General features: G+C 41.6%; 1 protein-coding gene across 2 annotated transcripts in view; it reads left to right on the plus strand.

Moving 5' to 3' along the window:
• Positions 1 to 6,217: 6,217 nt before the first annotated feature.
• The window catches only part of PTPN2 (protein tyrosine phosphatase non-receptor type 2), a 33,185-nt gene continuing 16,492 nt past the window's right edge, over positions 6,218 to 22,910 (plus strand). Inside the window, exons 1-5 of one of the 2 annotated variants that reach the window (XM_080580349.1) lie at positions 6,218 to 6,445; positions 8,864 to 8,954; positions 16,687 to 16,787; positions 17,477 to 17,575; positions 18,730 to 18,867. In XM_080580349.1, coding sequence (XP_080436475.1) covers positions 6,260 to 6,445; positions 8,864 to 8,954; positions 16,687 to 16,787; positions 17,477 to 17,575; positions 18,730 to 18,867 — 615 coding nt within the window. In that variant the 5' untranslated portion in view covers positions 6,218 to 6,259. The remainder of the gene's footprint in view (positions 6,446 to 8,863; positions 8,955 to 16,686; positions 16,788 to 17,476; positions 17,576 to 18,729; positions 18,868 to 22,910) is intronic. The other variant, XM_080580350.1, reaches the window with a different exon arrangement.

A 22,910-nucleotide genomic window follows, 5' to 3' on the forward strand; every position in this document is an offset into this window, starting at 1 on the left:
ATATCTTTTGTTAACTGGTGATATCTCTTCACGTGTGGAGAAACAGTGGGAAAAAGATCAAAAATTCAAAAGAACCAAAGATTTCATACACCTATTTTGATACTGAACAGATGCCACACAAGGTGCTTTTCTCCCCAGGTTATTAATTCCAGTAAGTGCAGCGCCATGACTAGAACTGCTGGAACTGTTCCCTGGCTAAAATAAGGCATCGAAGGCCTCGATGGCATTCCAATTGGAAAACTTGTGTTATGGACTCTTCTTTCAGTATATTATACTCAGCTTTTCTTTTCTTTGAGGAAACAAATTGGTTTGGCAGTTACAGCAATTTATATGCCGTAAGGAGATGAATTACATGTTTTAAATGCCTGGACCAAAGAAAATATAGCGCACGTTCAGAGACCGTAATATACTTGTTATCCAAACCAGACTTTTTTAAGACTTCATAATTTGGTAGTTACTTCAAAGCCATTGTTATAAGACACAAACACATTATCAAAATAAGGAGGAAGATAAATTTTACATGCATTACTGATTTGTTTTCATTAGGATATCATATTGCCTGACAAATTAACAATTTCATCACAGTTCTTTGCCACCTACGGGCAAAATCCATTTTCCACCTTACTTTCTGATTTACTTTGAGAGCAAAAGGAGAGGTACATCAGTTATTACAATCCTGCCTTGTGAAGTAAATATAGCTATGCAAATTCTTATCTAGTGTTGCACGGTCCTTACGAGACCCAGTGTCTTTACGCACTGACAGGCACGAACACCTTGCTCTATACAGCATACCAAACGACATCTCAGCAGGCAAAAACTCTCCGCACATTCATGGAAGCCTGCCATCGAAACAGTGACTCAGAGAACGTGGCTCCTACAGGGCTGCTGATTATCTCAATAGGACGAGCTTATACGGGAAACTGTATGAAATCAGATGTATTAAAGCCTACTTAAGAACAGACAAAGATATCACAATCTTGCAAAGACCTACCTCTGCTAGCAGAGGAAAGGCAGAATTAATTATTGTAATATATGTTGAAGGCTCACTACCACGTGGTGGATTTAAGTTTCCATGAAATTGGTAACAACAAGATTTTAAAAATAATTATTAGGTAGCAGTAAAAGAAAACCCTTTCCTGTTATTGGTACTTCAGGTTGTCTAATGCAGTAACATGAATTACAAAATGGATTACAATCCTAAATCACATTGCCAAAATGACTTTTATGACTTTATTTCAAACTACTAGAAAAAAAGGGCAAACACAATTTGCAAACTTTTACACCCACAAAACCAGGCATAATTGCTATGTTTAGATGCTGGGAAACCCAAAGAAAAACTGGAACATAAAATTGAGAACACAAATTTATAACAGAATCATTTACCGATACTCCTCATTAAAAACTTCTGCCAAAACATCATTTTCTTACAAGACTTGTCCTAGCAAATAACAGTGGTATGAGTTGTGCATTGCAACCTTTTCAGCTATAATTCAGAGAATGCCCTTAGTTGTGTAATTTGGGAGATAAGCTCAAATGCAGATGAAAATATCAAACATGGAAGCCACTATAATGCAGAATCTGTGCTGTAGACAAGTTAGAAGATCCTGATAACATCATTAGGAAATTATGAGAGAATGTGACTTCAAGACTCACTAGCAAGGCAACACAATGCTGTTTCCAAAACTGCAATTTAAACACCTCTTTAACCTTTATACAGTAATGGAAAGTGATGCTTTGGAGCAACAACTGTGAGGTTAGAAGTGGTTTAAAAATGGAAGAGACCTGTGCAATCTGTGGAGGAAATACTTTTAAACTCTGATAAACTAGTGGTCTTCAAGCAATTTCAAGTCTGTAAACTTTTATTGTGTAACCTTTATGACAGCTTTAGGCAGTTTCTATAGACGACTATCCAGCTTCTTCTCAAAAATCCCAAGGTTTAAATTTAAATGCAGTTTATAGAGGCTTTAGTTAACAGCACCAAAGATCAGGTACAACTTTTCAGATGTTAATTTAATTACCTTCTAACCAGTAACGTGGAATGACATCAAGCCACCCTGGACACTCACTGCCTTAGACTTCCTCACTTGCACACTATGATTTCAATAAATACCACTGTAGCTGAGGTGTGAAAAGGAAAAGGAACAGAAGATCAACTAGAATATATAAACCAGCCCCAGCAAGCAAGATTCCCTCTGCAAACAAGACAAATAACAACTTAAGTCACCTTTCTCTTGGCAACTGTCTATTCTCCTCTCCCTGTGGCCGTACCCCACAGCCCATGCATTGACTCGCAGACATTCGGTTTTTTGTCTGACTGCACACCCCAGCTTAGATTGCTGGAAGGGCTGCTTCACAGAGCCACAGCAGAGGTTGAAGTGTTTCTGCCCATCAAACAGCCTGGCTGGCTGCCTTTTCAGCTATGACTGCCTCTTCACTCATGACAGCACTTCTGCCTATTGCAATTTCCTTTTCATGCTTCACAATTATTTCAGCTTTACCACAGGAATCCAGGAGTCCATAGGAGTCCAGACTGGCACAAACCTCTGGACTAAAAAACACTCTTCTTAAATAGACCTCAGTCTTGCTTTTCTTCCTTGGCCATGATTTTCTTCTACACAGAACTCCAAAATATAAGGTTAGGGCAATCATTTAGTCTATGCAAAGCTGTGTTGTCCTCCCTTTCAAAGCATGGTGACAGTTTCCATAATTCCATCAGTTTCACTACGCAGCCATCTCTTAGCAGACACTGGACACTAGAATCCCACTGATGTGGATCTGGGACTGATTAGATAGACTTCCGAAGCTGAATGCAAACCTGTATGGTCCCTTTGTTTCTGCTGCTGTTGCTGCTGCAAGGATTTTCATTTTGCTGCATACATTTTAAAGGTTTTTTTTTCTTGTGTTGTATCCCAAAATACTACTTAGGCCATGGGTAGGAAATCAATAGTATAGCTGAAGACAGGTATTTGCGCTGGCAAACGTTTTCAGTAAGGGGAGTTTTAATATTCATTTGAACAAAAAACACAGTCTCCTAAAGTCTGAAATAGTAAAGTTCCACTGTACCTTCACAGAATAAACAAAACCCATCTCATCCTGACCATTGGATTGTTCTGTTCAGCTTCTGCTACTCCCTAGCAGATCCCAAAAGAGTGTCCAGCTCTTCTGGGTTTCCAGTCCCACCCTCTTCTTGGGCAGAGGGAGCATCCTCTTCTTCTTTAGGCCATGGGCTCCAGTATTTAAACCAGGAATGATATATTCTCATGCTCTTACACTACACAGCAAGCTTAAACACATTGCAGCTTTATTCCTTAACAGCTAACATTGACATGGAGTACATCTGTGAACAAAATCACATCAGGGAAGAATTTGTTCTTCATCTACTAATAACCAAAATAGTTCTCAGAAAAGCAGCACATAACAGATCATTTCCAATCAGTGATACTTAGGTAGTTTCCAGTGAATGATCCAAAAAATGGACATGTGGAGGAACAAGCACTCAGTCCATTCCAGAGTGGTACTAAACTTAATTGTTGTACCAAGGTCATTGGGCAAATATTTTGAGTTAACTTGATTGGTCTTTTCCATTCAGATGTGCAAGAGCATCAAAAACAATTCTGAGATCAGAACTGCTGCGGATACCGACTGCCTTGGGGTGATGATCTGTCAGCGCAGCAAGGGGCTTCTCAATTTATCAGACATTTTAATAAGGAAACATTACAATAATTACTTGCTTGTGTTTATACTAAGGCAGAAAACTCTAATACACCACACATTCCAGCAACTCCATTATTCTGTTTTGCATATGTCTCATGCTAACTCAAGGGTTTAAGAATTTATATAGCAGTTTGTCTGCTAGTATAGAGCTGGAGTATGTTATTGGCAACAGAGTAAATGAAGTTTTCTAATGAGTGGACATGGGTTACGTTGTATATCCAGTTTTCCTCCACAGACCATTGTAACTGTAGTCCTGGGCCTACCCTGGGCTCAGTTACCCCAAAAAACAGAACTGGTACAACATTTTCAGATTTGCTTAAAAAAAAAAAACAAAAAACATCAAAGCACAAACAATAGCAATTTCTCCAAAAGTTCCTTCCTGGTCTGCCAATTACTGTTCCTCTATGCCAGAAACATATGACAGTTAATAAACATTTCTTTTATTTTTACACAAGCTGCCTCTAGGCACTGATCTGCCAATTGCCAATGATTGCTTTCCCAATATGAACTGCATACGACCGGGTGACCCGCCTGGTGGATGAGGGAAAGGCTGTTGACGTAGTCTACCTAGACTTCAGCAAGGCCTTTGACACGGTCTCCCACAGCTTCTCGTCAAGGAGAAGCTGGCAGTCCATGGCTTGGACAGGCACACTCTTTGCTGGGTTACAAACTGGCTGGATGGCCGGGCCCAGAGAGTGGTGGTGAACGGAGTGAAATCCAGCTGGCGACCGGTCACCAGTGGTGTTCCCCAGGGGTCGGTGTTGGGGCCCATCCTCTTGAATATCTTATTGACGATTTGGATGAGGGAATTGAGTGCACCCTCAGTGAGTTTGCAGACGACGCTAAGTTGGGGAGAAATGTCAGTCTGCCGGAGGGTAGGAAGGCCCTGCAGAAGGACCTGGACAGGATGGGTGGATGGGCAGAGGCCAATGGGATGAGGTTCAGCATGGCTCAGTGCCGGGTCCTGCACTTTGGTCACAACAGCCCCATGCAATGCTACAGGGTTGGGGCAGGCTGGAAAGCTGTAAAGAGGAAAAGGATCTGTGGGTGCTGGTCGATGCTCATCTGAACATGAGCCGGCAGTGTGCCCAGGTGGTCAAGAAGGCCAACGGCATCCGGGCTTTTATCAGGAATAGTGCAGCCAGCAGGACCAGGGAGGTGATTGTCCCCCTGTACTCAGCTCTGGTGAGGCCACACCTTGAGTGCTGTGTTCAGCTTTGGGCCCCTCACTACAAGAAGGACGTCGAGGCCCTGGAGCGTGTCCAGAGAAGGGCTACGGAGCTGGTGAAGGGCCTGGACCACAAGTCCTGTGAGGAGCGGCTGAGGGCACTGGGGTTGTTCAGTCTGGAGAAGAGGAGGCTCAGGGGAGACCTTATTGCTCTCTACAACTACCTGAAAAGAAGCTGTGGGGAGCTGGGGGTTGGCCTCTTCTCACAGGTAACTAGTGATAGGACTACAGGGAATGGCCTCAAGTTGCACCAGGGGAGGTTTAGGTTGGAAATGAGGGAAACATTTCTTCTCAGAAAGAGCAGTCAGGCATTGGAACAGGTTGCCCATGGAGGTGGTGGCATCATTGTCCCTGGGGGTGTTTAAGGAAAGGTTGGATTCTAGGATTCTACATCCCCAAATACCACAAGACAAATAGAAGCTTCTAATATGCATTACAGCTGCTAATTAGAAGAGCAGAATATAGATGAATGTATTTATGTATTAAAACTACATTTCTCCTGCACCCTTCTTAAAATACGTCAATGTCTCAATGGCTGGCTCAGCTGATACAGGGTGCTCCTTAAATGATAGAGCTGAACATGGGCTCAGTCAAGCAGGACATCCTCTCACACTCCACAGGCATCGACCTCCAAGTCTCCTCTGGCGTTTGCACTACAATAAAGAGGAAGTATCACGTCGTTGGGCAACGCTGCTCGCTGTTCTTTGGACTGCCAGCGACTGGGCTTCCTTTAGGGGCGATCTGTGTCAGATGGATTCATGGGTATCACGATGTGGACTGGAGGTAGCCATAGTGAGGGGTAGAAAAAGGACACCGTGGTTTAATAACAAATACTGCACATACAGATCAGTCAGTCGGCAAGTTCATATCCAGAGAAAAAGCTTACCGAACTCTAAGAACTCAGTGAGGAAGTTTTGTGTTTTCATTTCTTTATTAAGATTTGTTACTTGGCTGACGGTTTCTGTCTACCAACCTATTGCCTTACACCGCGTGCAGGATCACACCTCTGTGTGGAGAAGACCACCTGGCCAACAGACGCCCGCGGCACCGCGCACGCCCGCACCCCCCTCCCCCCACGAACCCGCCCGGCCCGGGCCGCCATTAGCGGCTGGCTGCTGGTCCTGCGGGGCGGGGCTAAGCGCCAGTGGGCGGGGCTAAGAGCTAGGGGGCGTGGCCAAGGGGCTGGGTGGGCAGAAGGGGTGACCACCCGCTCCGTGACGTCACCCCAGGTGCTTCCCTCTCCCTCCCGGAGGGGGCGTGGCCTGGGGGGCGGCGCATGCGCGCTGCGCCGTCGGCGGCGGTCCCGGCTGCGAGCCTATGTGCGCGGGCAGCGGCGGCGGCGGGGCGGAGCGCGCCGGCCGCTCCCCGGGGGTGGGCAGCTCGGCGGCCGCCGGGCGAGCTGGCGCTCCGGCCGCAAGCACCGCTATCACCGCCATGTCCGCCGCCATCGAGCGGGAGTTCCAGGAGATCGACGCCACGAACGACTGGCAGGCGCGCTACCTGGTGAGCGGGGCGGGGCGGCGGGGCGCGGCCCGGAGCCGGTAACCCGGGGGGAGGGGGGGTAAAGGGGGGACAGGGACAGGCACGGGGACGGGCAGAGGGCCCGCGGCGAGCACCCCGCAGGCGGCCCGGCCTCGCCGGGGGAGCGCGCAGGCGTTGCGCTGCCGCCGCGCATGCGCGCCGCGTGCGGGAGGGGGCGCCGGTTGCTCCGTGCGCATGCGCGGCCGCCGAGGTCCGTTGTGTGTGTGTGGGGGGGGCAATGCCGTGTGGTGATCCTCAGGGTGGGGGGCAGCGGGCGTCCTGTCACGGGTCGGGGGGGGCAGCTCCTTACAGCGAGAGGTGATTTAAAAAACAAATCACAGAATCATCTACGTTGGAAGAGACCTCCAAGATCGCCGAGTCCAACCTCTGACCTAACACTAACAAGTCCTCCACTAAACCATATCACTGAGCTCTACATCTGAACGTCTCTTAAAGACCTCCAGGGATGGTGACTCAACCACTTCCCTGGGCAGCCCATTCCAATGCCTAACAACCCTTTCAGTAGAGAATTTCTTCCTAATATCCAACCTAAACCTCCCCTGTCGCAACTTTAGCCCATGCTCCCTCGTCCTGTCCTTCAGTTCCATGAATTTGCCAAGATTTGTGCTAAAAACCCTGGAAAGCCTGGAGTATTTCTGCTGACTCCTGAAGTTCCTGCCCAGTCTGATTAGTGACTGAATAAATAACGCTGTTTTTCGTATTTATTTTCCCTACGCGTGTTTTTCTTGTGTAACGCTGCACCTGGCATGTGGCTGGTCCCTCTCGTTTGTGACAGCTGGACTGTGTGTGGGGAAACTGATTTCAGAACTAGTCGTTAAACTTCCATAGTTTTACTTCTCTTTAGCATGTCCCATCACTGTAGTAATGTTTCTAACGGTTTTAATGTTTCTTGAACAAAATATAGGTTTGTTTTTCAACACAAAGGATGGCAATTCTTTTTAAAACACAATATGTTGGGTCCTGTTCTGGAATAATTAAAAAAAAAAAAAAAAACTATTTTGGGAGAATTTGGTTGTGAAGGGCTGCCATTTATTCAGTGTGTGTATAGCTGTTCCCAAAGCCTGTAAGTCATGTAAACTAGAGGAGAACACAAGCTCCATTATGTTATACCAAAATAAAAACTTAATTTTGTAATAGATGAAGTGATTTTTATACAGATGTGTGGAGCGTTGGTGCTTGACAGTTGCTGCTCCACACTGTGGTTGAGGTTCTTCACAGACTGTTTTTGCACATAAGTCATGGCATACAGCAGGCACTAAAAAATGGAGCTTTATTCGATTCCACCAGAAATAAGTCATTTCCACAACAAATAAGTCCTCTATCGTTGTGTTTGTTATCTGGAAGAATCTCGACTACTTAGGAAGTTTTAGAAGCCCCTGTTTGTGGTAGCGGAAGCATAGAGAAGACTGAAGAATGTTTAGTTGTCTTTGGGATTTAGTGATCACATACAGCAACATCATCTAAAAACAAAAAAAATCAAAATATCATTAATTTTATGTAGTGTGCCTGCTGAGATGGCATCAGTACAGAGATATAAAGACACAGTGCAGTTGACTGGAGGCTGCTTGTCAGTAGCACTTGAGCTGTGCTTTCACAGTTGTAAATCTGTACCTTAGTTCGAAGTTGTGGAAGAGACGCTCTCACTAGAGGCAAAAAAACCACTCAACATTGAGAATATGTGAGAAGCATTACTCCTTGAAATGGTGTGTAAATGAGTCTGTTTGAAGGTCTTCCAAATGCAGATTATCAAAAGGTTTGCATTAATGCCTGGGAGGAAGCAGGCTGTGATTTCACATTGATACAAGTTGATATTTGTGAGCCTAGAACTGTTCTTTAATACTGGATCATGTCTAATTACAGCTATTTGGGATGAACTGTCAAATGACTTATAATAATTCTGTGGCTATTAATGATTTTATGGCTGCAGTTAACTAGTTCAGCTACCTTTGTAACTGAACTTTGTTTACTCTGCCAGTTGGTGTAGAGGAGCTAGAGTTATACTGCTCTTAGCACCGTCTGACTCGTATTTCTGCAGGAGATAACATGCAAATCCAAGGTAAACCCTGGGCATAATCCCTGCTGTTTTCCCCTTTGTTCCTGCTGTATCAGTTGCTTACCAAATTGTGCGTGTGCAAGTCTGTCTTGTTAGCCAAGTGTAAAAAGATCTAAGTGGCAACGGCATGGCCAAGAATGACGCATGTTTTCTGAGGGAAAGTAGTGTTAGCTGTAATAAAGGTTCGTTTAAAAATGTTATTATATGTATTAATAACTGTGATTAAGCAATTAAGATTCAAAAGCTTTGTGATAGCATGCATAGAACACTAGCCTTACTCTGCTTAGTGTCTTTAAGTAAATTGTATTTTTTTTTGTCTTTTAAAGGAAATTCGACATAAATCCAGTGACTACCCTCATAGAGTTGCAAAATACCCAGAAAACAGAAATCGAAACAGATATAGAGATGTTAGTCCATGTAAGTATCTTTTCCGTATTTACTGCAGTAAACTTTTCAGACTTTTTACTTACCCCCTTCAAACACTGTAGCAAATGCAGCATTGTGGTCCTTGTAGGTTTTATATTATGTTTATTTTTGTAGGCATGTGTCCTCTGATCAATGAATGTGTTTTTTTCTTAACAAAACAACTAACACAAGGGAGAAAAATCTGAAGGTTAAACTCACTGTATTGACTGGAGAATGAGAAGATTGTAAACCATAGTTGTTAGTATATAGGTAAACATTTTTGAGCTGCAAAGCAATTCATATTTTAAAGGTTTTTTTCTTGTAAGGAAGTCATTTAATAGTGCTTTATCTGACAAAAAAAATATCGAAATATCAACATCTGTTGAGCATGGAAATTAAGTTAATAAGTCCTTACTAACACAAACAATTTATTTTAAGACTTTTTTTAAGACTGCGTAGATGATTCTGCTTGTTTGTGTGGAGAAATGCTATTGGATTTCTACTTTGGCTTTAAAAATGACTTGAGATTTGGTTATTTTGTTCTGTTCAGAGTATGTGTGTAACGACTTTCTATAATTTTCTCAGTGCAAGCAGATATGTTACATAGTGCTTGGTACTTTACTAACTGACATAAAATGGTCTTTGTGGCATAATGTTGTATCTCAGCTGAAAACAACTTTTTTTTTTTTTTTACTTATTTGCTATTGAAGTGCTGTGGAATTTTTTTAAACAGCGTTTACTTTAAAAACTTTAATCCAGAGTCCTTATAAAAAGACACATGAGCAAAAGATTAGGAATATGTAGTTATAGCTGGAGAAAGCTATCGTAAATCACTTCCAAAAGGAATAGGAAAAAAATGTAGTACGGCCTTAATTTTTCTACAAAATATTGGGGTTGGAACAGGCTAAATGTTTGCGTGTCCTTTCATACTAAGCTTCCCAGAGCAGCGAAATCTCTTGTTACTGGATCTAGAATTTTCGAAGGGCTGCTTATTTATTTGGGGCTTTTTGTGTGAGAGCCTAACGCGAATACCTATTGTAAGATTTGGAGAAGTGCTGAACTCCCTGTTTCCAGTTGAAAGTTGCGGTAACAGCATGTGCACAGCACTTCTCAAAATTCTGCAGAAGGGGTCTCGAACTGAGTCACGCTGGTCAGATAGCAGTGCTGCGTGCTGTGCTGGTTGTTAGGCTGCTGCCAGAATCCTGACTGGCGTGGCGTATTCCCACCTAATGGATCCAGCCTGGCTTAATGCTGAATCTAAGTAGCATACGGCCGTGAAACTGAACCTTGAGTACCGTACACAGCTCCTTTGCTGTGTCTGCGTGGCATTTCCCAGTACCGTCCTGTCTGTGAAGTGTGTGTCTCTGAAGAGGATGCTTCAAGTTCGCTGAGGTTTGTTAGCTTCTGCTCTATGCTCAGCCCGAAACGCCTCTGCTAGGCATTAGTTGACCTATGCAGAGGGTCTCAGTTTTGCTGTCTTGCTAGAACACAGCATTAGCTTCTTAACCTGTGATAAAAGAGAAACAGAAAGTGAATGAAACATAATCTATGCCTACATAGAGGCGGGGGTTATTAAGAAGAGAAGGCAGGAAATTGGTTTTGAACCCTTGAGACCCAAAGTCTATTCCTGTGTCCATTATACAAGTTCTGTCACAGAAGTTGTAGTAATGTATTTGCCATTTCTGCCATCCATGTATTTCATTTCTTTTAAACAACTGCAGAGAGAATGGCAGCTTACTTTTAAAGTATGTTTTTTTGTTGTTTTTTTTTTTTCTTGCTCACAGTATGACTTTTACAATAGTGAAGAGCACTCAACGCTTCTGTAATGGCAAAGCCTGCTTCTGGAGTGCTTGTTTAGCCAGGAGGAAATTATGTGACTGCATTGATCCATGGACTCTGTCTCTTTGCTGTTACACAAAAAAAATCTAGTCCTGAAGTAGTAGCTGGATTCGGGATGGTATTGAAGTAATGACATACTAGTTGCTGTGAAGTACAACATGATGACCTTGATGGAGCATGTCTCAGTTTTTAGCATACATGAAAGAACAGGGGCTTGAACTGGATTGCCAAAGTAGGCCCGCAGAGCTGGGCACTATTAGCAAGGCTGTGTGAGGAGAACACAGCAAAACAGTCTTTGAACTAATTACTGCTGCATTTTACATCTGTGTGTTTTCAAATATGACTCGTAGTTGTCTCTGAGACAATAGTAGGAGCTGGCAGGAGAAAGAGACCTGGGAGGGAATATACGATAAATAACATTCTAAGACACCAGGACCTAAACTTCAAAGCAGCTGGGGTAGAAGCTGCGTGGTTAGGCTGCTGTGGAGAGCACATCTAGTCGTGGTGCGTGTGTGCAAGGAACCGGCGTAGCAGAAACGTAAGAAGACTCAGTCTTGCACAACCTAACGTTCTGGTCCTTCACTTTGTAAACTTTACTGCTATTTAAGTGTTTAACTGCAATAGTGGTGATAACATTCATCTCCCATACCTAAAGGCCTTCAGAGCTAGTCGTTCATACTCTAGCTAATTAAATAAGCATATTATCAGACAGACACGACTTGATGAAAATGTTTTATGCCTCCATAGCCATGAGAAGATGGTTTGTTAGTCTGTGTAGCAGCCAAGCCAGTCTAAAATCCCAGCTGGTACATCTGTAAGAGGAAATGCAAAGATAACTCTGTCTTACGGAAAAGATGTCAACTACAAGTGGAGGAAAAAATGCTTTGGGGTGATTTGGCCCATTTCAACTACAACATACAGGGCAAGTGCGCTGAAACTAATTTGTATGTTGCATCCATTTCTAGGTAGAAGTTTATTTCTGTTAGATGTATAAAGCTACTTGTCTGCCTGTTACAACTGGTTGAGTTTTACAGTCTCCTGTCCGTAGTTACAAGTGTCCACTTCTTTTGGCTAAAGAGCTGCTGTGTATAAGTTTAGTTGGATAAAAGCTCTCAAGAGTGATTGCCTAGCCAAGAAAACAGTAGTCATGCTGTTTGGTGTTAGTGTAGAACAGGGAGAGCAATATCTTGGCTATGTAGCAGTATTGAAACAGGAAGTTAATCTGAAATAGGTTTGGTTTGACAGCCAGTCATTTCCTGACAGATGAAACCATTTCTCAGAAAACATTGTTCAGAGGAAAATAACTTGTGAGGCTATTATTTTTTATTGATACCTTTAATGGAACTCTTAAGATTTCTGTTACTACTTTCCTTATAAATTTTATCTTTAATTCATCTCAGAAGGGTCTAGTGGCTCAGATTGACTGTAAATACCTTTAGAGATCTGCTTGCAGTGTTCCCAGATTTAGGGTCAGGAGTGAGATCCCCTGGATAACATTTGCAGGATATCTTTTCTCCTTCTTTTGGATGGTAGATGGGGGATGACATAAATTAATTTTACCTTCAGCCTTCCTTTGTAATGGGATGTGTAGCCCAGTTTCTTAGGTCTTCTGAAATTTTTCACCAAGTAAATCACGTTACTGTTGGAGGTTCAGAGGTTGTGATTTCCCTGAGGCTGTTAGTAGACTTTGTGTTGGACCTTTCAACCACAGGCTTATGGTAGTCAAAGAAGAAATGCCAGGGAGAGAGGAATGTGGAGAGTATTGTGCTTTACGGGGAACAGACTTGGAGTTGATGTGCTTGGTTTTGCACTTAATGGTGATTAATTATCATCGCAAAATGTTCCCTTTCTGTCCCGCATTTCGAGCGTGTGTGCTGAGAACAGGGCGATGTTCTGTCCAAAATAAGCCTATGCGCTTCTTGTTGTCCGTATTAGAAGCTGGCATCAATGATTTTTCACGATCGAACGGTTGCTTCTGGTAACAAGATGTTCTATACATGGTATAAATAAACCCCGTGTGTTGCTTTTGGAGATATTTCTTAGCTTGGGGTTGGGGGATAGGGGAATTTCCTGGCACATCCTGATCTAAGCTTTAGAATAGAGTAGTCCAGCTGGAAGGGACCTTCAGGGATCATCCAGTCCAACTGCCTGACCTCTTCAGGGCTAGCCAAAAGTTAAAGTGTATTGTTAAGCACATTGTCCAAATATCTCTTAACGCTGACAGGCCTGGGGCATCAACCACCTCGCTAGGAAGCCTGTTCCACCGTTTGACCACCCTCACGGTAAAGAAACTTCTCCTGCTGTCCAGTCTGAACGTCCTCTGGTTCAGACGTTGTTCACTGTTTGTTTGGCTCGCTTTTTGCTCCAGAGTCCTGCTGAGAAGTACCAGGATCCTGAACACTAGTTAGGGATGCACTTCGGTGTGAATGGGTTTCAGCCAGGGGCTAGCCTTGACTGGTGTATCGACGCGGGGTGGGGGGCAGTCACCTCGCCTTGCCTTTGCCTTAGGCTCCCTCTGAAACGGGATCTGCCTGAGGCTTGTGAGTGTCTGTCCGGTGACAGCAGTGAAGTCGGGATCACCCGGCAGCTCGGACAGACTGGATTTAGGCTAGTGAAATGAAGGGGGGGGCTGGTAGGTGGTGAAGGGTCAGGCCGGGCCGTAGGGATGGCTTATCGCTCGTGACTGCGTTGAATCCCCTAAGTAGCATTTCACCCTCCCTTGCTGTAAATAGCACCGTATTTGGCAAGCGAGAGCCGTCTCTCGGACAGAAGATCAGTTTTAAGTTACGCAGCGGTTTCACTTCTAGAAATGCAGTTGTTTTCGAATAAAAACCTTTCATTAACCAACTGCCAGAACTGTATCATGCGAAATGCCGAACGTTCCTATCTCGGTTTTAACTGGAGATGGCACTTTCCTTTCAGCGGGGAGTGGGCAAATGGACGCGTGATGTGAAATCCTGCTCTTTTATGAGACGCAGGGAGTGCTGTCAGTGATAAGAGGGACAGGGTTTCACCTGAAGCGGGTAATAAGAGTTCCCTTATCTCAGGCAGGGTGGTTGCGGCAGTAGTTTTCTTATTGCAGGAGTCAGAATGAGAAGCATTTGTAGGGTTTCCACTTCCTTTTCAGACTGTGTTGAAATAGGGAAATAAACGCTTCAGAAAATGAGTGCTATATTTTAGCTGTTGTGGGCATGGCAACGTTTAAAGATAAATCTTTTAGATTAGATTTAAGATATGTTTATCATTCATATAAATCAGAAGTACTTTGTAACTGGAAATGACTTACATATGGGAAATACGTTACAGCTAATTCACTATCAAAAGTTGGCTTGCTTCTTTTAATTCAGAAGAGCAAGCCAAGACTTGAATGAGGTTTCTAGGTCATTGTGTCCTTTAGGAACCTTTTCCCTTGAAAGGGAAATCAATATTTGCTAGTGGCTTTCTTTATCCTCTGGGTACGCGGCAGTATTTGGAAGAGCGCCTCTGTTTTGGCTGGGGACGAGGAGGAGGGAGGGAGGGAGGGAGGGCGTCTGCGCATAGAACTAGTTGTGGGTTTTCTTAAACTTTCCAAACTTATTTATAATGTTTACAAAGCAGAACCTAAAAGAGGGAAAAAGTAGGGCCGAAAACGTGTGCAGGCATTGTAGTGTGAAACCTCGGTAGGGCCTCAGCAGTTATCTCCTGGCAGTAATAGAGCAGCTGCTGCCGGGTGATTAAACTGTTAACAGGGCTGGCTTACGTCACCTTTCCGAGAACACTAGTACCGGTATGTGTGATTTACTATAACAAGATCTTAAGTTTTTCCTGTTGGCAGATGACATGTAATATTTACAAAGGTCTTGGTTTCTCTCCAGCAGAAACATTTCAGATAAAGTGATACACGAAAGGAAAAAGTAACACTTTAATTTCCAGAGAAAATAGTGCAAGGGGATATATTGTGCTTTAAAATGTGTCTTAAATCTACCGTCTTGACTTTGATAATATTTTTTACTTCATACAGATGTATCGTAAATTCTTCTAAGACCCCTGAGAGTTAAGATGGTGTTGCCTTTCAGCTGGAATTCTAATGAAAACAGACTAACCCAGTAGCTTTCTCATACTTTTGTATTAAAAATAGCTTTTCAGCACACTTTTATCCTCTTTGCATGTGACTGCATGTAAAAGTTAGCAGCTACAGGCGGTAGATTGACCCCAAACCTTAGTCCTGGGGTGTGTGTGGTGATTTTAAGAAATTAAAGGTTATCCATATCCAAAGAGTAAGTAATAAATAAAAAAAAGTTACGATGAGGCTCGTAAGGGACCTGTGTATAGCTTGGTATCCCCTCTGACAGTTGCCAGTGGCAGATAGCTGAGTATAAAAGCAGATCAAGACATAGTAAATGTATTTTTTCCAGGTTTCCAAAAATTTGGAAGTCGTTTATAGAATAATACGGGCAATTCACAGAACAAGAGGCTACTTCAGTCACTGTTCCCTGATTCCCCACAGCTTTTTGCCTACTGAGGGTCACATTCACGGATTTCTTCTTACGTAAGCCGTGTGCTGTATAGCCTGGCAGTAGCACAGGGGATTGATCTGATTTAACTAGCATGGCTGTACAGAATGTGCTAATTAGCGGGTGCTTGCCCAAAGCTCGTGGATTTTGTGCGTTCCATGAGATACTTGGCAAAAGGAAGTTAGGGTTTTGGTGTGGCTGTCTTTCAGCGAGGGTATGGGAGAGGGAAAAGGGGGGCTGACATGTTTTGACAGCAGCTGTGACATAAGGCTGCTTCCTGGGTGAGTTTTGGGGGTTACGCCACGTGAATGTAGGTGGAAAACTGGCACTGCACCCTGCTTCACTCTCAGCTCTGACAGTTGCTTTGTGGAATATCTTTCTGAATTGTGCTGAAGTAACTTGCTTTTTTTTCTTTTTCTTTTTAATCCTGCTCTTATAAGCAGCCTGTCTAGGTGGTTGCGCTTCACGGGGTTCACAGTCAGTTGGACCTCAGTACAAGATGTGCAGTTATGGACAAATATTAAACGAAAGATGCTGTTTATTTAATGGGGTCTGATGAGAGGCTGACAAAGGATTATTTACTGTGAACAAGTCTGATTACCGAAATGCCTCCCGGAGGGTGATAAATCGGACTGAAAAGTCCTAAAAAACCGATCACAGTGACTTTTTATTATGCCGTATTTTTGTATGGCAGTCTGATCTTTCTTGTGTTAATGTTAAACTTTTATAAGCAGTCCTTTGACTGCCTCCCTGCCCTCTAAATAGGGGAATTTTCTGTCCTGCCTCTGTAATCATGGGAAAGGTGGAAACCATGTAATTAGATTACACTTTGTTTAATTGGAAGATTTGTTAAATAGGTACATCTTTGCATGTGCCACTTACTTCGTGTTTCTAATTTTCAATTGTGTTAAACAATAAATAATAAGGACAATTAAATTCAACAACGCTTGGTTTGAATTACTGCAAGTAGTTTCTTTTTTTTTGGGCTCTGTCAGTTCATGATTCTACCTTGGCCTGTGAAATTTTAGTTCACTGAAGATCTTGGAATTCTGAACTTAAAGGAAAGCATGCGGTAAAGTGATCTGGTGTAATATGAGAGAATGTTGCCCGTTCTGGGTTGTCGTGCTGTTATATTAAGGAAATACAGCTGTTGAGGGATGGACGTGAGCTGCTTTGGTGCGTGCAAAGGGATTGTTTCATTTTGACCAGTTGGTTTTAGAGAAAAATGGGTATTCCAGTTACTACTCTGCGTTGGAATGCTGAGGGGAGAATAAGATGGGTACGGTTACGTTTGTCATTTGGTTGTTACTGAGGAATTTATTTTCTAATTGCTTGTCACACCTAAGCTTGTCTGTTAGAGAGTATTCATCAAGAGGGTGCATCATTAATTGTTAAGTTTCTTCTAATTTTAGATGATCACAGTCGAGTAAAACTGCAGAACACAGAAAATGACTATATCAATGCAAGCCTAGTGGTCATAGAGGAAGCCCAGAGATACTATATTTTAACGCAGGTAAGCCATACCAATTAGTAAGTAGTACGGGGATTGGAAACATGGGAGAGATGGATTTGTACGGTGGCAACTTACATTCGGAGGATTCTTTGTCACTGGATTATATACCTCATACTAACTGCCTGTTTGATCTAGCTGTTAACACATTTTATATTTTAATAAAAAGGTAAAGGGAATATTCAAGTATATGTAGTTAACTATGTATAAAGCTTTTCAAATATTTCTTGTTCTTCAGGAAATAGGACTTTATACTTCTATACTCTCAAATGTAAACATGAATTTTGAAATAAGGTGTAGAAGGTGTTTTATACTTTTATACTCCTGAAAGTTTTATACTTTTAGACTTTCACTTGTTATAAGTGTAAAAGTATAAAACAATACTTCTACCCCCTACTTCATCTTGTTCTCTTGAGTGCCTGCAGTATCTTTTCTTCTAACTGCGTAACAGTGTTGCTGCCCAAATTAAAACATTCCTTCTGGGAGTTTTTACTGTTTTCTTTAAACTTCAAATACTTGGATGATATGGGCAGTATGGTTGCTTTCCTGCGTGTCTTTTCTGTCATTTTGTTAATACTTTGTTTAAACTTTTCAGACAGGCTTTTTCTTGTTTGACACAGTGACGTGTTAACTATGTTCAAACGCTGCTTTACCTATGCATTCTCTCTCACATTTTTCTCTTTACCACACAGGGTCCACTGCCTAACACATGTTGTCATTTCTGGTTAATGGTGTGGCAACAAAAAACCAAAGCAGTTGTCATGCTGAACAGGATTGTCGAAAAAGAATCGGTAAGTGGTGTTAGACATTTTACATACGTGGCTCACTTTACAACTTTAATATAGTTGAACTTTTGGTGTGTTAAAAGAATCAACAAACTTTCAGGTTGGTGGAGTATTTACTGTACCATGAAAGAAGTGATGGAGCTAAGACAAAATTCATTTCAGTAGAAACAACATGTAATAAATTTACATCCAGAAAGGTGAGAGTAAGGTGTTGAGAAAGGAGAGTGTAGAGACAGAAGTAAGATGGAGTAGAAGCAGTGGAATATCTTCTAGAACAAAACTGAGGGTGGGCAAACAAGTTTGAATTAACTCTTTAGATTATTTCTTTTGAATGTTGTAGAGCAGTGTTGTTTTTGTACAGCAACAGCAAGTGTTTATAACAGTGGAGGCAAGCTGCTGCCACCGACCAGTTTGACAACTGGTCTAATTATTTTTGATTCCTTACAACTGATGGTACATGTGCAGAATATATCAATTTTCTGTTACTATATAGTTTTTCTACTAATGTGCCGAAAACCACTGTAAGTTTTAATTATAAATACATGTCACTTTGATTTGTGGGTTGTTTTCTTTTTCCTGTCCCCAGAGTGGATTTGTTAGCAAAAAGTATTTGACTAGCCCATAAAAAAGTCACTTTTTTCCTACACAAAAAAATTTCCTGTGGTAAGCTTAAGTGCAGGGCAAGAGGAGTAAAGGACAAGGAACAGTTCTGCATTGTTTGTTCATTCTTTGGTTTCACTAGAATCTTCCAGTTTTCAGCTAGACTTGGGAAAATTGGCACGATGTGTTGCATCACTTCTGTAAATGTGCAGATGTCCATGTTGGAAGTGCAGGGGAAAAATGTTGAAGCAGCTGAGTATAGATCTCTGTCCGCTGTAGAGGACTAGGTAGAAAGAGTGGGGAGAGTGAGAATGGTTAAGGTATGTCTCAAAATGTGCTAGAACTGAGATAGAAGCTGGAATGCATAACAGCAATTAAAACAGTCGTCATAATTTGGCTGTAAACGTGATGGAGTTTGAGAATTCCTCAAACTAGGAGCAGATAATATGCACTTGAGTTTACTGTGTTATATAACAGGATCTCAGAATCTGCTAATGTGAAGCCCAAGATGCTAGGATACTTAACCAACTTTTTTTTTCTTTCTTTTTTTAATAACTTAGGTGAAATGTGCACAGTACTGGCCAACAAAAGAAGAGGATGTTATGACATTTAGTGAAACAGGTTTCCGTGTGAGGCTAGTATCTGAAGACGTCAAATCGTATTACACAGTACATCTACTTCAGTTAGAAAATATCAACGTAAGCTTTTCTCAGCCTGTACATCTCACATTCCTAGCCTTAAACACATAATGAAAACCGTTAAGCATACTATCACTGCAGGTTTGATTGAGCTTTTACACTAAAAATTTTAATGCATTTTGTTTCTGATAACGTTGCAGATGTAAGTGTGGCGTATAAGCAAGTGAGCAAACGTCAGTCTATGTGTTAGGAGATAACGCCTTCAGCATTTATCTGCACTTCTGTTTTCCATTTGACAGTACTTTAGCATGCTGAATTGTAATTGATGGTAGCGGTGATCCTAAGAGGAGCTGTAAGAAATACCCTAAAAGGAGGAACCTAGGATTTGAAGTTTCTGATTTCTTTTGACTATCAGAAATCATACTCAGTAATTACTGGGTTTTTAATGGGACTGTAATTTACCACATAATTTCAGTCCAGCTAACTAAGTTTGGGGGTTGGGGGGAATTACCACCTGTAGATAGGTAACTTTATCTCCTCTTGCTTACCTCCCCTTTTGCTCCACAGGACCAACCATCCTTTTCTCTTAAAAATTAAGCACTTTGACAATTTAATCAAGTTAAGCACAAAAAAATTGTTCCTGGCCTGAGCTTGGGTTGGAATTTGCTGCTTCTGTTTCAGAGCTGAAGACAGGATTGAAGAGCTTGTCTGTTTGTTCCAGCTATGTCTTGTAAGATATTCTCTCTCCCTATAAACCTTGCCTTATATTAATTGAAAGTGATCGTATGGCAAGTTTTATTCAAGGTTGTCTTGTCAGTGGATTTGGGAAAGGAAAGCTTGAAGATATCTTTTTGCATGTTTTTTTATACAACTAAATCTTCACACATTTGATCAAAATTATTTGAATTTATAGTAACTACTAATGGTACTTTTGAAATAAGTACCATTCGTTTGTTAATCTGAAACCTCCCTCACGAGATCAACATGATAAAACTTGGCATGTTGTTCCTTGATCTATTCGATGTACGAAGATCTTTATGCAGTTCTGTCCTCCTGAGTTGGAGCATTTCTGTCTAGTTGTTGGTTTATTAACAGCAAAGGCTAAGAAAAGAGGAGTAGTGTTTGCAAGATAGCATCTGAGAAAGAATAACTCTCCTTTTTGGAAAGGTGAGACAAGTTTTCCTAATTGTCAAAAAGGCTTTTTTGTGGAATTGTTTGGCTGACATTGGCATGTAATCTTGGACTTCCTATTTTTAAAGGATACAATTTTCATGATAAATGACATAACATTAGTTGGAAAATGCAAAAATCACATGAGGAAGGGCACAACTTATACTGTAGGCGATGTTTTGATTTAAAGCTATTCAGCACTTAAATTTCTGGGTTTACTTTGGACTGTTAATGCAGGCCCATCAGTGTTGTATAGACATTCTTCTATGTCATTTAACTCACTGTTACAAATACTTGGCAAATGTGTTTTACTGAATTTTTATTTTAATACCCTGGTGCTCCTATAAAGCTCCATGAATATTAATTCCAAATAATATTTTGTATATAAAGCAGCTAGAAGAAACAGAACATACTCGGTTACTCAAACAGGAAAAATGCATAGTTCCCAGAATAACACTGCAAATGTTAAGTGAAGCCTTTTGTAAAAATTTGATAAGTTTTCAGTAAAAACTAGTGGGAATCCAGTATTTGCAGTGGCTTGAAATGTGAGCTTAACTATGTTTATGCAACTTACTCTGGAGGGTGCTTTTGTGGGGACAGAATAGTAAACCATTTAGCCACTTGATGCCTGGAATATAAGATGAGTCACAAATAAAATTCTGCTCTGAGTTCCAAGAATACTTAAGAAATTTTACTATTTCCATGAAAATACAGAGAGCTGAAATTGTCTTTACAATATAGCCATTATGATCTCAAGTAATTTATTTGTATTACTACAACAGATCTCTCTTAATAGACAAGCAAAATAAATATGTATGAAAACGTGTTTTATGTTCTTACCACTGAAACAAAACCTCTGACTATATATGTTTTTTATTTCCTTCTTGTTAAAGAGCAGTTAGAAATAGAGGTGGGCTTGGGGGTGGTGTTTGTTTTTTAGGTTTAGGTCATGACATTTGGCAGTTAGATTTGTTTAGATCTGTTCTAGGCAAATGTTTGTTATTGCTGTTGCTGCTGGGATTGACCAAAAACTTAGAGATTGTTTATTGATGTTTTTCCAGAAGTTTTGAAAATATTTTAATGTGCTTTGTTTTGCTTGTGATCGTTGCAGAGCTTTCTTATTTTTTGCTTGAGCTGGTCTGTGTTTTTAGAATATAGAAGGGCAGCTTCTAATTTCTACCGTGGTGTGCTGCGTGTCCTCCATCGCTTTGTTTGTGTCAGGTGCCTGCTGAAAGTTAACCACTGCTCTCTGCTGTGAGTGTTCAGAGTCGCGACTCTCCTTGAGGAAAGACCGAACGTGAAGGCTTCTGCAAACCCTTCCCTATGTTGGAAGATAGGGACAGAAGAAAATACTGTGCTTTCATTAAAAATCTGTAGTCGTTTACTCGAGAAACTATTGCCTGTCTGCAAGTTGAAGTAAAGTCTCCAAGGGTACTGGAGAACGTGATAGGTGTTTTTGAGAGCCTTTTTTAAAATCTGTAAAATCATCTTAGTGGATAGAGTGACTAAGGTTGGTGACTGTCATATTCTGGGCGAATCGTTAGGTGTTCATAGCTAATTTCTGTAAGGTTCCACCTTGTATTGCATATGTTATTTTATTTATTACTCCTTTTAGCTTTCCTTGTGACAAGTGAATTATATGGTATTCGGAGAGAGAGAACCTGTATTTCCAGTAACTTCTGGTGTGGTAGCCAGGTAGCGTGGAGAAGGGTGCAGTGTGATTTGCCTGCTGAGTATAGCGTACCGAATGCTGGTGAGCAAAAAGGGACTGGGTTGGTGCTGGGGAATACAGGGGAGCTATGGGAGAGCAGTTTTCCCTCAGTATTTGAGGGAAACTGGAGATGGGCTGGGTGTGGAAATGAAGCAGTGGAAAGGAATCAAAATTGCTAGTGGAACCTAGGTGAAAGAGTCTCAGGCTGGATTCCTAGAAATAGGAGCAAATACGAGTACGGCTGAAGGGGTTTGCAAAGAAGACAGTTGCTGGAAGAGAAAGGACTGGAAGAAGTAAACGACATTTGTTGCAACACTGGTGGTAGGAGACCTTAGAGGAAGGTCTGTTGTAATAAATTCCGGATGGAATCGTGAGTCTTCTGCAAAGAGCAAACATTTGGAGGAAAAAAAAGAAGTAGCAAAATGGATTCTCAACACAGTGCAAAGCCTCTGTGTGTCTGTTGCTCTTAGGTGGAGGTGACATAAGACTGCTTCGTGTGCTTTTTGCACCAGCGCTGGCTGGTGCTTCCTGGTTCACCCCCAGGATCAGTGTAGTTCAGGAAGATGATAAGCTTAGAATTGCTGATGATTTCATTTCCGATGTCCAAAACTTTAAATGTACTGAGAAGGCATTTTGCTTCTGGAGCAATCTAGTGGCAGGCAGTGTTCTGGTATCTTGTGGAATCCTTGTATATGGAAGTGTGTGCATGTGTATATACACATAAAATCAGAAATTCCTTCAAAGCACTGTAGCAATTATATATAATTTTTGCTGTTGTGGCTCTATATGTGTAATTGCTATAGTGGCTTGAGGGAATTTCTGAAACATGGCATACACTTGCTTTTAAACTTGCGGGGAGTTTTCATACCATTTTCACAAATTGCAGGAGGGATTAGTTCTGCTTCTCATGACCACAGAAAGAAGACTGAGATGTTAGGAAAAATATTGCTGCCTAACAAGAAAGGAGAACCCAGACTCTTGCATGTCAAAGAGTTTTGCAGATTTTAATGGACATAACTATTAATCATATTGAGTTGCAGGCTATGTACTAGTTACTGAAAAACAGAATGTTTGCAAGGAATATTTGGCTCCATTGTCCTGTTACTATTTTTATATACATTTTCAAAATTATTTTGCCAGGCTTTCTAATGAAGAAACAGAAAACCTTGTGGTAAAAGTTGATTAATATTTTGAACGTCAGTGCTTAGCTCATTACCCCCAG

This window comes from Anser brachyrhynchus (genome assembly GCF_964034855.1).
Source record: "Anser brachyrhynchus genome assembly, chromosome: 2".
NCBI classification, from domain to species: domain Eukaryota; kingdom Metazoa; phylum Chordata; class Aves; order Anseriformes; family Anatidae; genus Anser; species Anser brachyrhynchus.